Below are 13,159 nucleotides of genomic sequence, written 5' to 3' on the forward strand. Positions count from 1 at the left end.
TCAGAGAGAAAGGAAACATGAGAAATGGAGTGTATCACTTGAATGAGGGGCTTTGAGAGGCACTCAAGCATCCCTCCCTATCCCGCCCCCCAGTTTCCTCTGGTGAACCCCTGGTTTCTCCAAGTCACAGGTAAGGCAGGACAAAATCTTGGCCTTGTTCTAAACTCCTGCTTCATTAGGTGGAAGCTTTGCTCAAGTGGTCATATGCCAGAATCAAGGACTAAACCCAGAGGTACATGAGCAGGTGAGATGACACTAGAGTCAGTACAGTACCACATGCTTGTGCCAGACTTCAATTATCCCCAGGAAGCCCTTAGGATTAGCTAGCTTCCATCCTTTTTTTTTTTTGCATTTACTTTTTCTGCAGCAGGGAGTCATTATTTTTTTCTGTCAAGGCCTTTGCAAACATTTACTATTAAGCATGAACATTCATTCTTAAGTATAATGATGAACATGGTAAATAAATTCAGTCTTATTGAAATACAGAAGAGAGACATGCCCCCAGGCCCAAAAGTATTGCTCATACAAAATCAAGAAACCCTGGTCTTTGGTGCTCACTGATGTCCTCTCAAACACAAATATAGCCAGAGATTACTACTCTGTATATTTATCCAAGTTATGAAATGAAGTCATGCTTGTTTTACATTGAAGAAATAGCTTGAAGTGCCAAATTTCCAAAATAACAAAACCTAAGAATCTGGTTTGTATGTTTACTAAATACTAGGTGTGTTTTTTTATAGAAGGGACAAAGAACAAAGGAAACTGCTACTTCTTAGCTATTAAATGAAACAACACTCAACAATAACTCTTGTGTGTAGATTCCTCTGCCCTGTCCAGCCTCATCCAGATGTAAAGGTATATTAGGTGTACATGGCAAGGTTTTGGTAGTGGGCGGGGAGGGCTTCAGGGGTGGCCTCTTTGGGGCTGCCCCGTGCCATACACAGCCAGTTCTAGACAGCTCTGCAACGGACCCACCCCAGGCCAAAGCCAAGCCAATCAGCAAAGCTGGTAGTGCCTTTGTGATAGCATATTTAAGAAAGGGTAAGAAAACCATTGCACAGCAGCTGTGAGAGGGAGGAGTGAGAAAAATGTGAGAGAAACAACACTGCAGACACCAAGGTCAGTGAAGGAGGAGGAAGAGGTGCTCCAGGCACCAGAGCAAATATTCCCCTGCAGCCCGTGGAAGAGACCATGGTGGAGCAAGTATTTCCCTGCAGCCCGTGGAGACGACCACACTGGATCAGATATCCACACTGCAGCCCATGGAGGGCCCCATGCTGGAACAGGTTTATCCTGAAGGACTGCAGCCTATGGGAAGGACCCATGCTGGAGCAGGGGAAAAGTGTGAGAAGGAAGGCGCAGCAGAGAGGAACTGGTATGTACTGACCACAACCGCCCATTCCCCATCCCCCCTGCTCTGTTCAGGGTTGGGGGGGGGGGAGGTAGAGGAGTTGGAAATGAAGGAGTGAAGTTTAGCCTTGGAAAAAAGGGGGTGGGGGGAAGGTGTTTCAGTTTTTGTCTTTGTTTCTCACCATCCTACTCTATTTTTAATTGGCAATAAATAAAATTAATTTTCCCCAAGTTGAGTCTGGTTTCCCCATGATGGTAATTGGTAAGGGATCTCCCTGTCTTTATTTTGAGCCGTGAGCTTTTTAATCTTATTTTCTCCCTTGTCCTGTTGAGAAAGGGGAATGAGAGAGCGGCTGGGTGGGTATCTGGCAGCCAGCCAAGGTCAACCCACCACAAAAGGCGATCTCTTTTCAGGCACTGCAGAAACACTGGTGCCAAGGGGACACTGTTCTTTTACAGACACAGCAGCCCAATTAAGGCGGCTAAGGAACAGGCCTTCATTTTATCTATAAGGAGTTCACTGGTAACAAGTGATGTGGGAGGCAGGTACAGAGAATGTGTTTAAAGATTCTGAGTAGCTTATGTTACAGGATACAGCTCTAGCATTTATAAACTAACAGCTTGGCCATGGATTGCCTCCCCCATGCTACAAAAACCTGATAGCTGCCACTCTTACTCCAGTTGCACCCATGGAGTTACACACATGGTATTGAACAGCAGATGCTGTAAACTGCATGACTTGCCACATAGTACAAAGCCAACATTAACAACAATAATCAGTGTACATGGTCCTGTCTATCCTAGAGATCCTAGAAGCCCTTTGCAAACTTCACAGATCATTTTATGACAACTGAGCTCATATTCTGGCCCTGGAAAATAGCCAGGGCCAGAATATGAACAAGCGCCATGGGCTATCCTTACCCACCACTGAGTTACAGCACTCACCAGAGTGACACAAAACAAATGTTCAGCCATAAAGAGTAAGACTAAAGAACTGGCTTAAAGCAGGAAATGCTTGCTGTCAGCAAGTAAAATAACTGTTCCATCCAGTGCTGCTGACCATTATATCTATTTAAGTAAACTGAAACATTATACAATAACCAAAAGTTACAATTTCCATTTGTCTTCGAAATGTATAAGAACATATTTTAATATTTTCTGAGAGTTGGCCCAGATATGATTACCCTCTCTTCCTTTTTATCTGCTGCTTCTTTACTACAGCCAAGCAAACATGCGAAATTTCTGCCCAGAGTAAAAGACTGTTGTATGATTTATTATTAGAAAATAAAGCCAACATATATAAACAACAGGACATGCCAAACTTATTCTGATTAACTCTCTCCAAATTTACCAAAACTAATACCAAAACTGAGTAATTACCGTGGGTATTTACTCAGAACCAGCTTCTCCATATGCCAAACCCCTAAATCATCTCACAGAGACTGTCCAGTGTAAAAGTAGAATCAGTCACATGAATGCAGTAAGATGACTGAACAAGACCTCAGTTATTACTGATTATAGTAGTTCACTTACCCTATAGTAGTCTGTGCTGTACACATCTCTAGACATCCCAAAATCCCCAATCTTCACCAGCAGGTTCTCACCAACCAGGCAATTCCGGGTAGCAAGATCCCGATGCACGAAGTGCTGTGATGCCAAGTAAACCATACCAGCTGCAATCTGCTGGGCAATGTGAAGCATCTGGGATTGAGTCAGCTCAGCAGGACGGTTGCCTTCTGCCATCAGTACTGCATCTGGTCCATGTGCCCTGCATCAAAATACAAGCCAATGAAGTAATAGGCCACTTGTAAGCTAGAGAAGTGAAAGGCATTAGTGGGCCCTAAACCACAAAATTGTCTCACTCAAATATAATGACAAAAAGGGCTATAAATTCATTGGTGAAATAGGGGAGAATTTAGCTCTTGAATTTTTTTCCTTTATTGTTTTCTTTCATGGCGAGAAAGACAGATGATTTAAAGAGTGTTACACAATGAGTAACATATTGCTTAGGGAAATAAGGCAGATGGTTTATAACAATATATCTCAGTCCTAAACCACCACCTTTCTCCTGTTCTGTTCCAGTAACTAATTTCCTAGCTAACTTCCTTCTCAGGTGCCATCTGAGGAACAAGTGCAGCAATTTAAGATTTATACTTCTAATTTCCCATCCATATGCACAGCATGACACTGTTTTTGCTGATTTCACCACTGAGGGCAAGTTCTGCCCAACACAGGAATTCTCGACAATGGGAAGAGGACACAAAACACAGTCTAGTTGGAACAACTAAACAACTTCAGAAATATAAGTTTTTCAAGATCTAGCAATCCCTTAAAAGATATCCTCATCAACTGACTCATGAGAAACTCCTATACACTCTAGGGCAAAGAAAGCCCCCTTCTGTATTTTGAAAGCCCAACAAAGCACTATAACGTGTGCTTCAGTGTCACATCAGTGACATTGATGTGTCACAACAGTGTCTCATACATATATCATATCCTGGTACCTTGAGGATACAGGTATAAGCATCAGGGTACTGAGGGAGCTGGCAAAAGTGCTCACCAAGCCACTTTCAATCCTTTATCAGCAGTCCTGGCTAACCAGGGAGGTCCCAGTTGACTGTAAGTTAGCAAATGTGATGCCCATCTACAAGAAGGGCTGGAAGGAGGATCTGGGGAACTACAGGCCTGTCAGCCTGACCTCGGTGCCGGGGAAGGTTATGGAGCAGATCATCTTGAGTGCCATCACACAGCACGTACAGGACAACCAAGTGATCAAGCCCAGCCAGCATGGGTTTAGGAAAGGCAGGTCCTGCTTGACTAACCTGATCTCCTTCTATGACAAGGTGACTCGCTTAGTGGATGAGGGAAAGGCTGTGGATGTTGTTTACCTGGACTTTAGTAAAGCCTTTGACACCATTTCCCACAGCATTCTCCTGGAGAAACTGGCTGCTCGTGGCTTGGACATGCGTGTTCTTCGCTGGGTAAAAATCTGGCTGGATGGCCGGGCCCAAAGAGTGGTGGTGAGTGGAGTTAAATCCAGTTGGCGGCCGGTCACAAGTGGTGTTCCCCAGGACTCAGTATTGGGGCCAGTTCTGTTTAATATCTTTATCAATGATCTGGATGAGGGGATCGAGTGCACCCTCAGTAAGTTTGCAGATGACACCAAGTTAGGTGGGAGTGTTAATCTGCGTGAGGGAAGGAAGGCTCTACAGAGGGATCTGGACAGGCTGGATTGATGGGCTGAGGTCAGTTGTATGGGGTTCAACAAGGCTAAGTGCTGGGTCCTGCACTTGGGTCACAACAACCCCATGCAACACTACAGGCTTGGGGAAGAGTGGCTGGAAAGCTGCCTGGCAGAAAAGGACCTGGGGGTGTTAGTCGACAGCTGGCTGAATATGAGCCAGCAGCGTGCCCAGGTGGCCAAGAAGGCCAATAGCATCCTGGCTTGTATCAGACATAGTGTGGCCAGCAGGACTAGGGAAGTGATTGTCCCCCTGTACTTGGCACTGGTGAGACCACGCCTCGAATACTGTGTTTAGTTTTGGGCCCTTCACTACAAGAGAGACATTGAGGGGCTGGAGCGTGTCCAGAGAAGGGCAATGAAGCTGGTGAAGGGTCTAGAGAACAAGTCTTATGAGGAGCAGCTGAGGGAACTGGGGTGGTTTAGTCTGGAGAAGCGGAGGCTGAGGGGAGACCTTATCACTCTCTACAACTACCTGAAAGGAGGTTGTAGCAAGGTGGGTGTTGGTCTCTTCTCCCAGGTAACTAGTGATAGGAAGAGAGGAAACAGCCTCAAGTTGCACCAGGGGAGGTTTAGACTGGATATTAGGAAAAATTTCTTCACCAGAAGGGTTGTCAAGCATTGGAACAGGCTGTCCAGGGAAGTGGTTGAGTCACCATCCCTGGATGTATTTAAAAGACATCTAGACGTGGTGCTTAGGGACATGGTTTAGTGGTGGACTTGGTAGTGTTAGGTTAACAGTTGGACTCGATGATCTTAAGGGTCCTTTCCAACCTAAATGATTCTATGCCTACATGTAGCATTTTATGGCAAGCATTACTAGCCAGTACTTTAGCCAATTAATGAGGTCATCTGACAGTTATTCCTCATTTGATACACCCTATAATATTCTGAATAGCCCTTTTTATCCATCCCATTGGGCTGGATAAAAAGGATGGGATTATCAAACCCATCTGGTTTTACAGAAGCCTTTTTTTATTCCATTCCCGCATACTAATCTTTCAGACACCACCTCTGCCCTTCTCTCCTGAACTTTTTTGAAGAAATATCCTAGAATTGATTTTTATTTTTTCTCAAAAGTCCATCCTTCCTACAAAGAGGAGTTTCAGAATCACCTTTCTAATCAGTAGAGGTGAGGTGTAGCCTTAATTTGTCCCTTGGGGAAGGGCATAGGAGTTTGGAAGAGTTGCAAATTAATCAAAATCTGTGAGCTTAAATCTGACATTACCTATTAGAAATATGATATTAAAATTGCCCCAGGGGAGAACTTCCTGAGCAATGTGACAGATGAAGGAGGGTGTGTAGCATTGCTGGGACTGCATCTGATACTAGGCAAAGAAGTTAACTGCACTTGTTCTGCCACAGCCAGCCATACAGTTGTTACGGGGGGGGGGGGGGGAGGTAAAAGGGAAGATATGAAATTCCCAACCAAGACTCAGAGGCAAATTCCTATTGAAAAGCATTGGACCTCTTCATTGCACTGATTTTTTTTTTTTTTTAATGACCTTTCTCAAGCATGAAGCTCTGAGTCTGCTAAATTAGAGAGCTCTTCATCTTTCACTAGCTTTCTTGAGGAGATGGTCTGTATCTAATGAAACTTTTGAATTATTGTAATGCATCTTGCTTATCTTCTTGGTTCTGGCTGTGAATTAGGAGCTCCTCAGTATCTGCAATAGCCAGTAACACTGACAGAGATTCCTTTGGATCCACATCAGTCTCTGCTAGCCAGAACAAGCACAGAGCAGGCATGACTTTGAGACTGTAGTCCTAGATCTGAAACAGCCCTTGGCTGCAAACAGGCAGCAAGCACCTTTGGGTTAAATTTCAGATTAATTTTTCCCTGACAGCCTTTGGTGGCGCTGCAGGGTAAGAAATACAGGTTTTTACAGCCTGTTTGCAACTAACCTCTGATCTGCAGCACAAGCTGCGGCAAATGTGAGAGGAATAACAAATTGGAGCTTAGGTTAAACAGTTTGTCCCAGTATAATAATTTTACATTCTAAGGACAAGGGCTGATTAATAATTTTTAAAAAATAACTAATGTAGGACATATACTGTCTGCTAAACTACCTTTCTGTACAATTCAAAACCAGAGTTAGGAGATAAGAAAAGGCCAATCAAAAAGAATCAAAGAATAAGCATTTCTCATTATGACAATGAATCACCTGCAAATTTGTCTTGTTCTAATGGAAATTTGGTGCTCTGAAAAAGCACTGGGCTGGCATCTTTGAAAATTGAAGCTCTCTTCTGATCCACAGCAGAGGTCCAAGGAGGTAATGCAAATACCCCAATGTTGCCCTGACAATATACTTAAATCCTCTGCCAGAGAGATAATCATCCCAGGAAAAGTAGTGTTTGCTCTGCATCCTCAGTTCAGCCCCTGGTCTCCCTGTCAACCCTGCCAGCAAGGGAGGATGCTAGCTGATGCCTTTTGCTTTTATGATGTGGCTGTTTGTTCACTGGAGATTAGAAGGACAGCAAACTCATTTCACAAGGCTATCAAAAATGGCAACACCAAAAATGACCAAAAATGGTCAATAGCAATTTCAGTCAGATACAAAATCCAAACCCATTTAAAGGGACATTAGTTTGATTGCTTTACAGCTTTGTCAGTAGCATGCATTACACAGATATCTTTCCAAAATGGTGGTGTCCCCTAGTTATCCTTAGGCAGAAGAGATCTCAGGGCATTGAAATGCCTTTGTGATACCCCGTCGTGGTTTAACCCCAGCTGGCAACTAAGCACCACACAGCTGCTTGCTCACTCCCCCCCAGCAGGATGGGGGGAGAGAATTGGAAGAGTAAAAATGAGAAAACTCATGGGTTGAGATAAAGGCAGTTTAACAATTGAAATGAAATTAAATGAAATGATGATGATGATAATAATAATATTGTAATGAAAAGGAAAATAACAAAGAGAGAGAAATAAAACCCAAGAAAGACAAGTGATGCAAATGAAAACAATTGCTCACCACCAAACAATACCCAGCCAGTCCCCGAGCAGTGCCCCCCTGCCAACCTCCCACCTGGTTTTATTGCTGAGCATGACGTCATGTGGTATGGAATATCCCTTTGGTCAGTTGGGGTCAGCTGTCCCAGCTGTGTCCCCTCCCAACTTCTTGTGCACCCCCAGCCTACTCGCTGGTGGAGTGGTGTGAGAAGCAGAAAAGGCCTTGACTGTGTAAGCACTGCTCAGCAGTAACTAAAGCATCCCTGTATTATCAATACTTTCTAGCACAAATCCAAAACATAGCCCCATACTAGCTATTATGAAGAAAATTAACTCTATCCCAGCCAAAACCAGCACATACCCTTTGATGGAAACAACATAGGACACCTTGAATGAACAGTCCCTTACGCAAATGTTTTTTATGTAGGTGCTAACATTGTCTCTTAACTGTTTATTTTTATGTCAAAAAGTGCAGGCTAGAAGAAATTGTACATGCACAAGGCCACTGGACATAACTTACTGGTTCATGAGTTATCTATTCTTGTGAACCTTAGGTATCACCTATTTATTTATGACTGCTTCGCTACCAAATTTCAATTTCAGATGCGTGTTCCTGAATAGCTTTTAAAAAAAGGCCCTAGACTAGCCCCCAAGATATAGTAATTTCCATTGCACTGAATTTTCCAAGGCTCAAAGTTTTCTTGCTGCAGATTAATGGTACCCTTTCAAAACACTGAGAGGAGGGAAGTAGATTCTCAAAAGCTTTTAGACACCTACAGATAGAGATAGGTGTTGAGTGGGATCTTCCCAAGTGCTAGCAGAAAAGAGGCAAGGAAACAATTACTACTGCAAGTTTTATAAACAAACATTTCAGAATATGCTGAAATATACTGAAAACACTATTCCTTTGCTTCCCATTCTTTTGGTGGAAAGTATAAGGATTAACTTAATAGCACTTCCAAATAGGTAAAGAAACAATAAGCCCCACATCACAGTACACAAGATGAATCAGCAGAGTGTTGCACAGATTATTCACTCTTAGGTGTCCGTGTTTTTTAGTGAAAGCAGTTAATTTGGTATTAAGTACCAGCAATGCCTACCTTCTCTGCCCACTTCTGACTTTCCAGCACAACACATGTTGGTGGATTTACCTGAGGAATTTGTTAAGATCTCCATTCTTCATATACTCAAAGACCATGATGAGTGGATCACTCTCGACACAGATGCCATAGAACTTGACGATGTGCTCATGTTGCAGGTTAGTCAGCAGCTCTGCCTCACGGTGGAAGTCCTTGCGGGCATTGTCACTGGCATCCTTCAGCATCTGGTGGAGGAAAGGAATATGTAAGGAAGGGGACATGTTTGCAGAAGGCAGCAAACATGGGAAGGCACTGTAAGGGTAAGATAAGGACACTACTGTGTAAAGGATGGAGAAAGTACATTCTTAGTAACTGTTTTAGCAATGTAGATGTGATGCAATTGCAATTAAATAATGGTGGTACAATTTTCATTCCCCTGCCACACATCATCCCATACAACGATTTTTATTGTAAGAGGATGCAGGAATACTCATGATCTTACTGTGCCAAGTGTTTTCCAAAAACAGAACAAAGAAATTAATCTTATCTGAAAAACATACTAGCACACAGCTGATCTATGGCCTTTAGCATTTAACTCAAGCAAAACTCTGGTATCCTATTGGTATTTACCTTTGTTGTAAGTTCCTTAAAGTAAAGCTTTGTTTGCTTAAAATGCTTAGCAGGAATGTAGATGCATTTGTTATTTATTATTAACGTTGTTGCTGATGTTGGCCCCTACAGTGTGCTATTAGGTAGATTTATAGAAGGGTACATCCCTGGACCGGACCAGAACTTACAACCTGAGACCTCAGCCAGAAACTCCTTTGGAATTCAGTAAATCTGCTCATATGTTTAAGATTAAGCATATGCATAAGCAACTGGAGGATCAATCTTAAATTGATGGACAGAGAGGAAGCAGATGCAGAACAGAATTTTGGGGGGTTAATTTTCTTTTTTCCCCATTTATACAGCTTTAAAATACTGCATATTTTAATTTTACAGGAAATATATCAACTCTGGATCAAATGGGAGGCTTAAATGTTGTATAACGAAATAACGCTAATTTAACTCACACACAGGCAGTTTTAGATCTCTCCTTAAGAACTACGCTTCATGAGCAAGGAAATACTTTCATGCACCAAAAAACCCCAATTCTGACACCAGTTAAGTAAGGAATAATCATAAATAGCAATAAACCACTGCTATGCTCTACCTTCAAAAGGTACAGTGGTTGCACTATATTAATTCAAATAATATTTTTAAAATAGTAAGAGAATGGTAACAGGTTACCAGTGCTCACAAATTGTTATTCACAGAAAGTGAAGGCTGGGCTCTCTACCTCTGTACTTTAACCACAATTAGACTCAATGCGAAGGAAGATGAGACAAAAATGTAGTTGCTTTGCCTTAACTAAAGATGTTTTTTCCTGGTCATCTAGTCATGTTATTTTCTATCCCCAATTCATATAGAGAGCATGGGACCAACCACACTCATGAGAACAGACACAGAACAAGTTGATACAATGCAATGGTTCTGCCAACAAACTCAGTTCTTAGCTGTAACAAAGTCATGGTTTCTTCAAGGTTTTTCTTCAACAGACAGAATTCTATCCACTTTTCTAGTATTATACATATGTATGTGTGATGAGGGGCTAAAAGACAACTGTCAGAGAAAACACTTGCTTTACTCATGAAAGTGCAACATAGGTCTCCAAAAATGAACAGTTACCATAATAAGGTCCAGATGGTGGGACAAGGAACAGGGCAGACTGAACAGCCACCTACTAAGTTGAGGGTTTTTTCCCTGTGGATTTCAGGCTCTATAGATCCCAGAGGCAACAAAAATCTGTCATGCCACAAACACCCCTTCTCTGAGGGACCCTCCCATGTTTTCTGGCCCAGAACTCCTCTTCCACAAGTTTTACCAACAATGATGCAATAAGGATTTTGGCTGCTTCACAAACTATGATACAGCACACAGAGCTATATACTCTAAGGTGGATATCATATCATATAATCTCTCCACCTATGGTCCTCACACAGTCATATCTGAACCAGGTTGAGAACTGAATTGGAACATGTCTTCCAACCTTTCCAAGCTCTGGGATGATGCTTTAACATGATATGAGCACCGACCCACAGTCCAATCTACATTATATAATGGAATCACCATTGAGAATTCTGTTGCCACTTGAATTTCCTCTGTTGGTTTCATGTATAAAGCAATTGGACTGTAATTCTTCTCAGTAACAGAACTAGAAACACAATTCATATAAAAAACATTTTTAAATAATAGCAACCTGGAGGAAAAGAATTGACAGGGAGAAGCATAGGCTCATACTCTTTCCAACATACTCTTTCCCTGGAAAGACAGTAAAAATGCTGAAAACTTTGTCCTGTGAGGCTGGCATATTGTATATTTCAGAAAGCACTTTTTATCTCACAGAAACAGCAAAATTATCATATGACAAAGCAGTTGCCATGGCAATTACACATTTTCTGTCTAAACCCAGGTAAAACCCAGACAGCATTTCTGCTACCAAGGGGTGACTGAAATTTCTGTTACCCAACATTGCCAAGTCCCTTTTCATTATTTCATGCAGCACACAGAACAGACAGAATGCATGAGAGAGAGCTTACATAGTCATGCAAGGAGGAAAGTGAAAAGAACAAAAATTAATAAGTGCACAGAATTTACATAGAAATGACAGAGTAATGCATTTAGCATGTTCTCAGTGCAAGGGAAAAATAAAACCAAATAAAACTGTAAGAGCACAAGAGATATAAAAACATATGAATTATTATTATTATAATTACTAACAAGTAAACCAAAGCTTTAGCATGCAAAGCACTCTCACCAGTCCATGGGAGTTTTGCCCGAGTAGGAACCAAGAGACAACTCCATGTACATACAACCCTACTCAGCCAGCAGCTAAGGAGGAGAGACACGCTCCCTTGGGCAACAGAGGGACTCCCTGGCTGTTACAGGAGCTCCACAACCACTGAATTCAGCCTTTTCACACATAATAGATAGACCACCACCCCACACTTATTCTCCTCTATGGGGCCTTTGTCCAGGTATCCACTTAGAAACTGGTCTTTGCAGATCTGTGCTCCATAGGGAGTGCAAACCTGTAACTCCTCAATCTACCCCTTGTGAGAGACTGAAAGAGTTAATGTCTCAAATATTGTGGCGAGGCGAGGAGCTATTTGCATGGCGGCTGTCGGGGAGCATGGGGTGGAGGAGAGCGAGAGCAGGACGTGGAGAGCGCGTCGGAGGACGCGCAGTTCCGGGTTCGACGGACCTTACCACGTATGGCCAGAGATCACACAGAGTTGATCTGAGGAAGGGGGCTTGCAACTGCCCGAGAGACCCCTCGCGACCGCCCCCCTCCCCCAGCGCCTGCGCAGAAGATTGAGAACTTTCTAGAACAAGAACCATGTAAGTCCTGAAGGGGCGTACCTGGAGGCGGGGATTAGTTTATAAAAGACACGCCCTCCAGGGAACCCCACACGCGCCCACCACTGGAGGATTGCCACGTCTGTCATCGTCATCACGGGATCCAAGGGTGGTGATACTTTTTCTTTTCTCTTTCCTCCTCTCTTTTCCTTTCCTTTTCTCGCCTCTCTCTTCCTCTACTCTTCCAATATATGCAAGTTTGGGATAAATTGTGACGGGTTGCCCGGAAAATAGCTCCATTGCCAAATCGCCTCAGTTCGTTCGTTGAGCTCGCCAGTTCATTAAGTTTGTCCGTTTGTGGAATCCGCCAGTTAATAAAGTTGCTGGCCAGACTGTTCCTCTGGGTCATTGTCGTGACTCTACCGACCACGTGGCTCTGCCGAGCAGAGATCGGCTTTTGTCGGTACACAAACCGTTGGGGAATTGAAAAGATTCACCCATCTCACAACCCACCAAGTGGGACGAGACACCCTTACACCATTGAGCTGCATCTACAAGTAAGTCAGAGCAAGAACAGGGGAATCTGGCTCTCACCAGCATCAGTATGACTCGGTAATGAAATTCTCAGGATACCTTTCCTTTACACTTTCAGACTTTCACTGTGAAATCCTTACTACTGCTCCCCATCACCATACAATAGCTAAGCTCAAGAAATGAGGGGTGGTTTTGACTCTTATCTGAACTAAGAAGTTCTGAAGAGTTGGAAACCTTTAGTTTTCCTCTGCAGGTGCCGTGGAAATGTTCTTCACCTTGTACAGGCAGCACTCTACTAGAGTTTTTTCTGGAACTCTTAGCTCCTATATAATTTGCTACCGCAATGTCAATATTTCAGATATTTGATGCATTTTGAGTCATGAAGTAGCTCCTGTGAGGTTCAGTGCCAGGGTTTTTAGCATGCTTGTACAAGGCTGCTGCAGTTGGCCAGCAACCAGCAGGCAAAAATCGACAGGCACCCTGGTGAATGAAAAGAAATTCTGATGAATCTCTGATGAATCTCACACAGGTGACACAATGCTTCCTCCAGGCCAGCTCACTCAGCTTTCTTGCTGCCTAAAACCTCATATTATTCACCAGTTATAG

General features: G+C 43.0%; 1 protein-coding gene across 1 annotated transcript in view; it reads right to left on the bottom strand.

The window, feature by feature from the left end:
- LOC140651122 (BDNF/NT-3 growth factors receptor-like) overlaps positions 1–13,159 on the bottom strand; it is a 209,422-nt gene that overhangs the window by 37,106 nt on the left and 159,157 nt on the right. Inside the window, exons 15-16 of the mRNA XM_072860241.1 lie at positions 8,693–8,865; positions 2,884–3,118 (exon numbers count right to left, since the gene is read on the bottom strand). Coding sequence (XP_072716342.1) covers positions 2,884–3,118; positions 8,693–8,865 — 408 coding nt within the window. The remainder of the gene's footprint in view (positions 1–2,883; positions 3,119–8,692; positions 8,866–13,159) is intronic.

This window comes from Ciconia boyciana, chromosome 4 (genome assembly GCF_034638445.1).
Source record: "Ciconia boyciana chromosome 4, ASM3463844v1, whole genome shotgun sequence".
NCBI lineage: Eukaryota > Metazoa > Chordata > Aves > Ciconiiformes > Ciconiidae > Ciconia > Ciconia boyciana.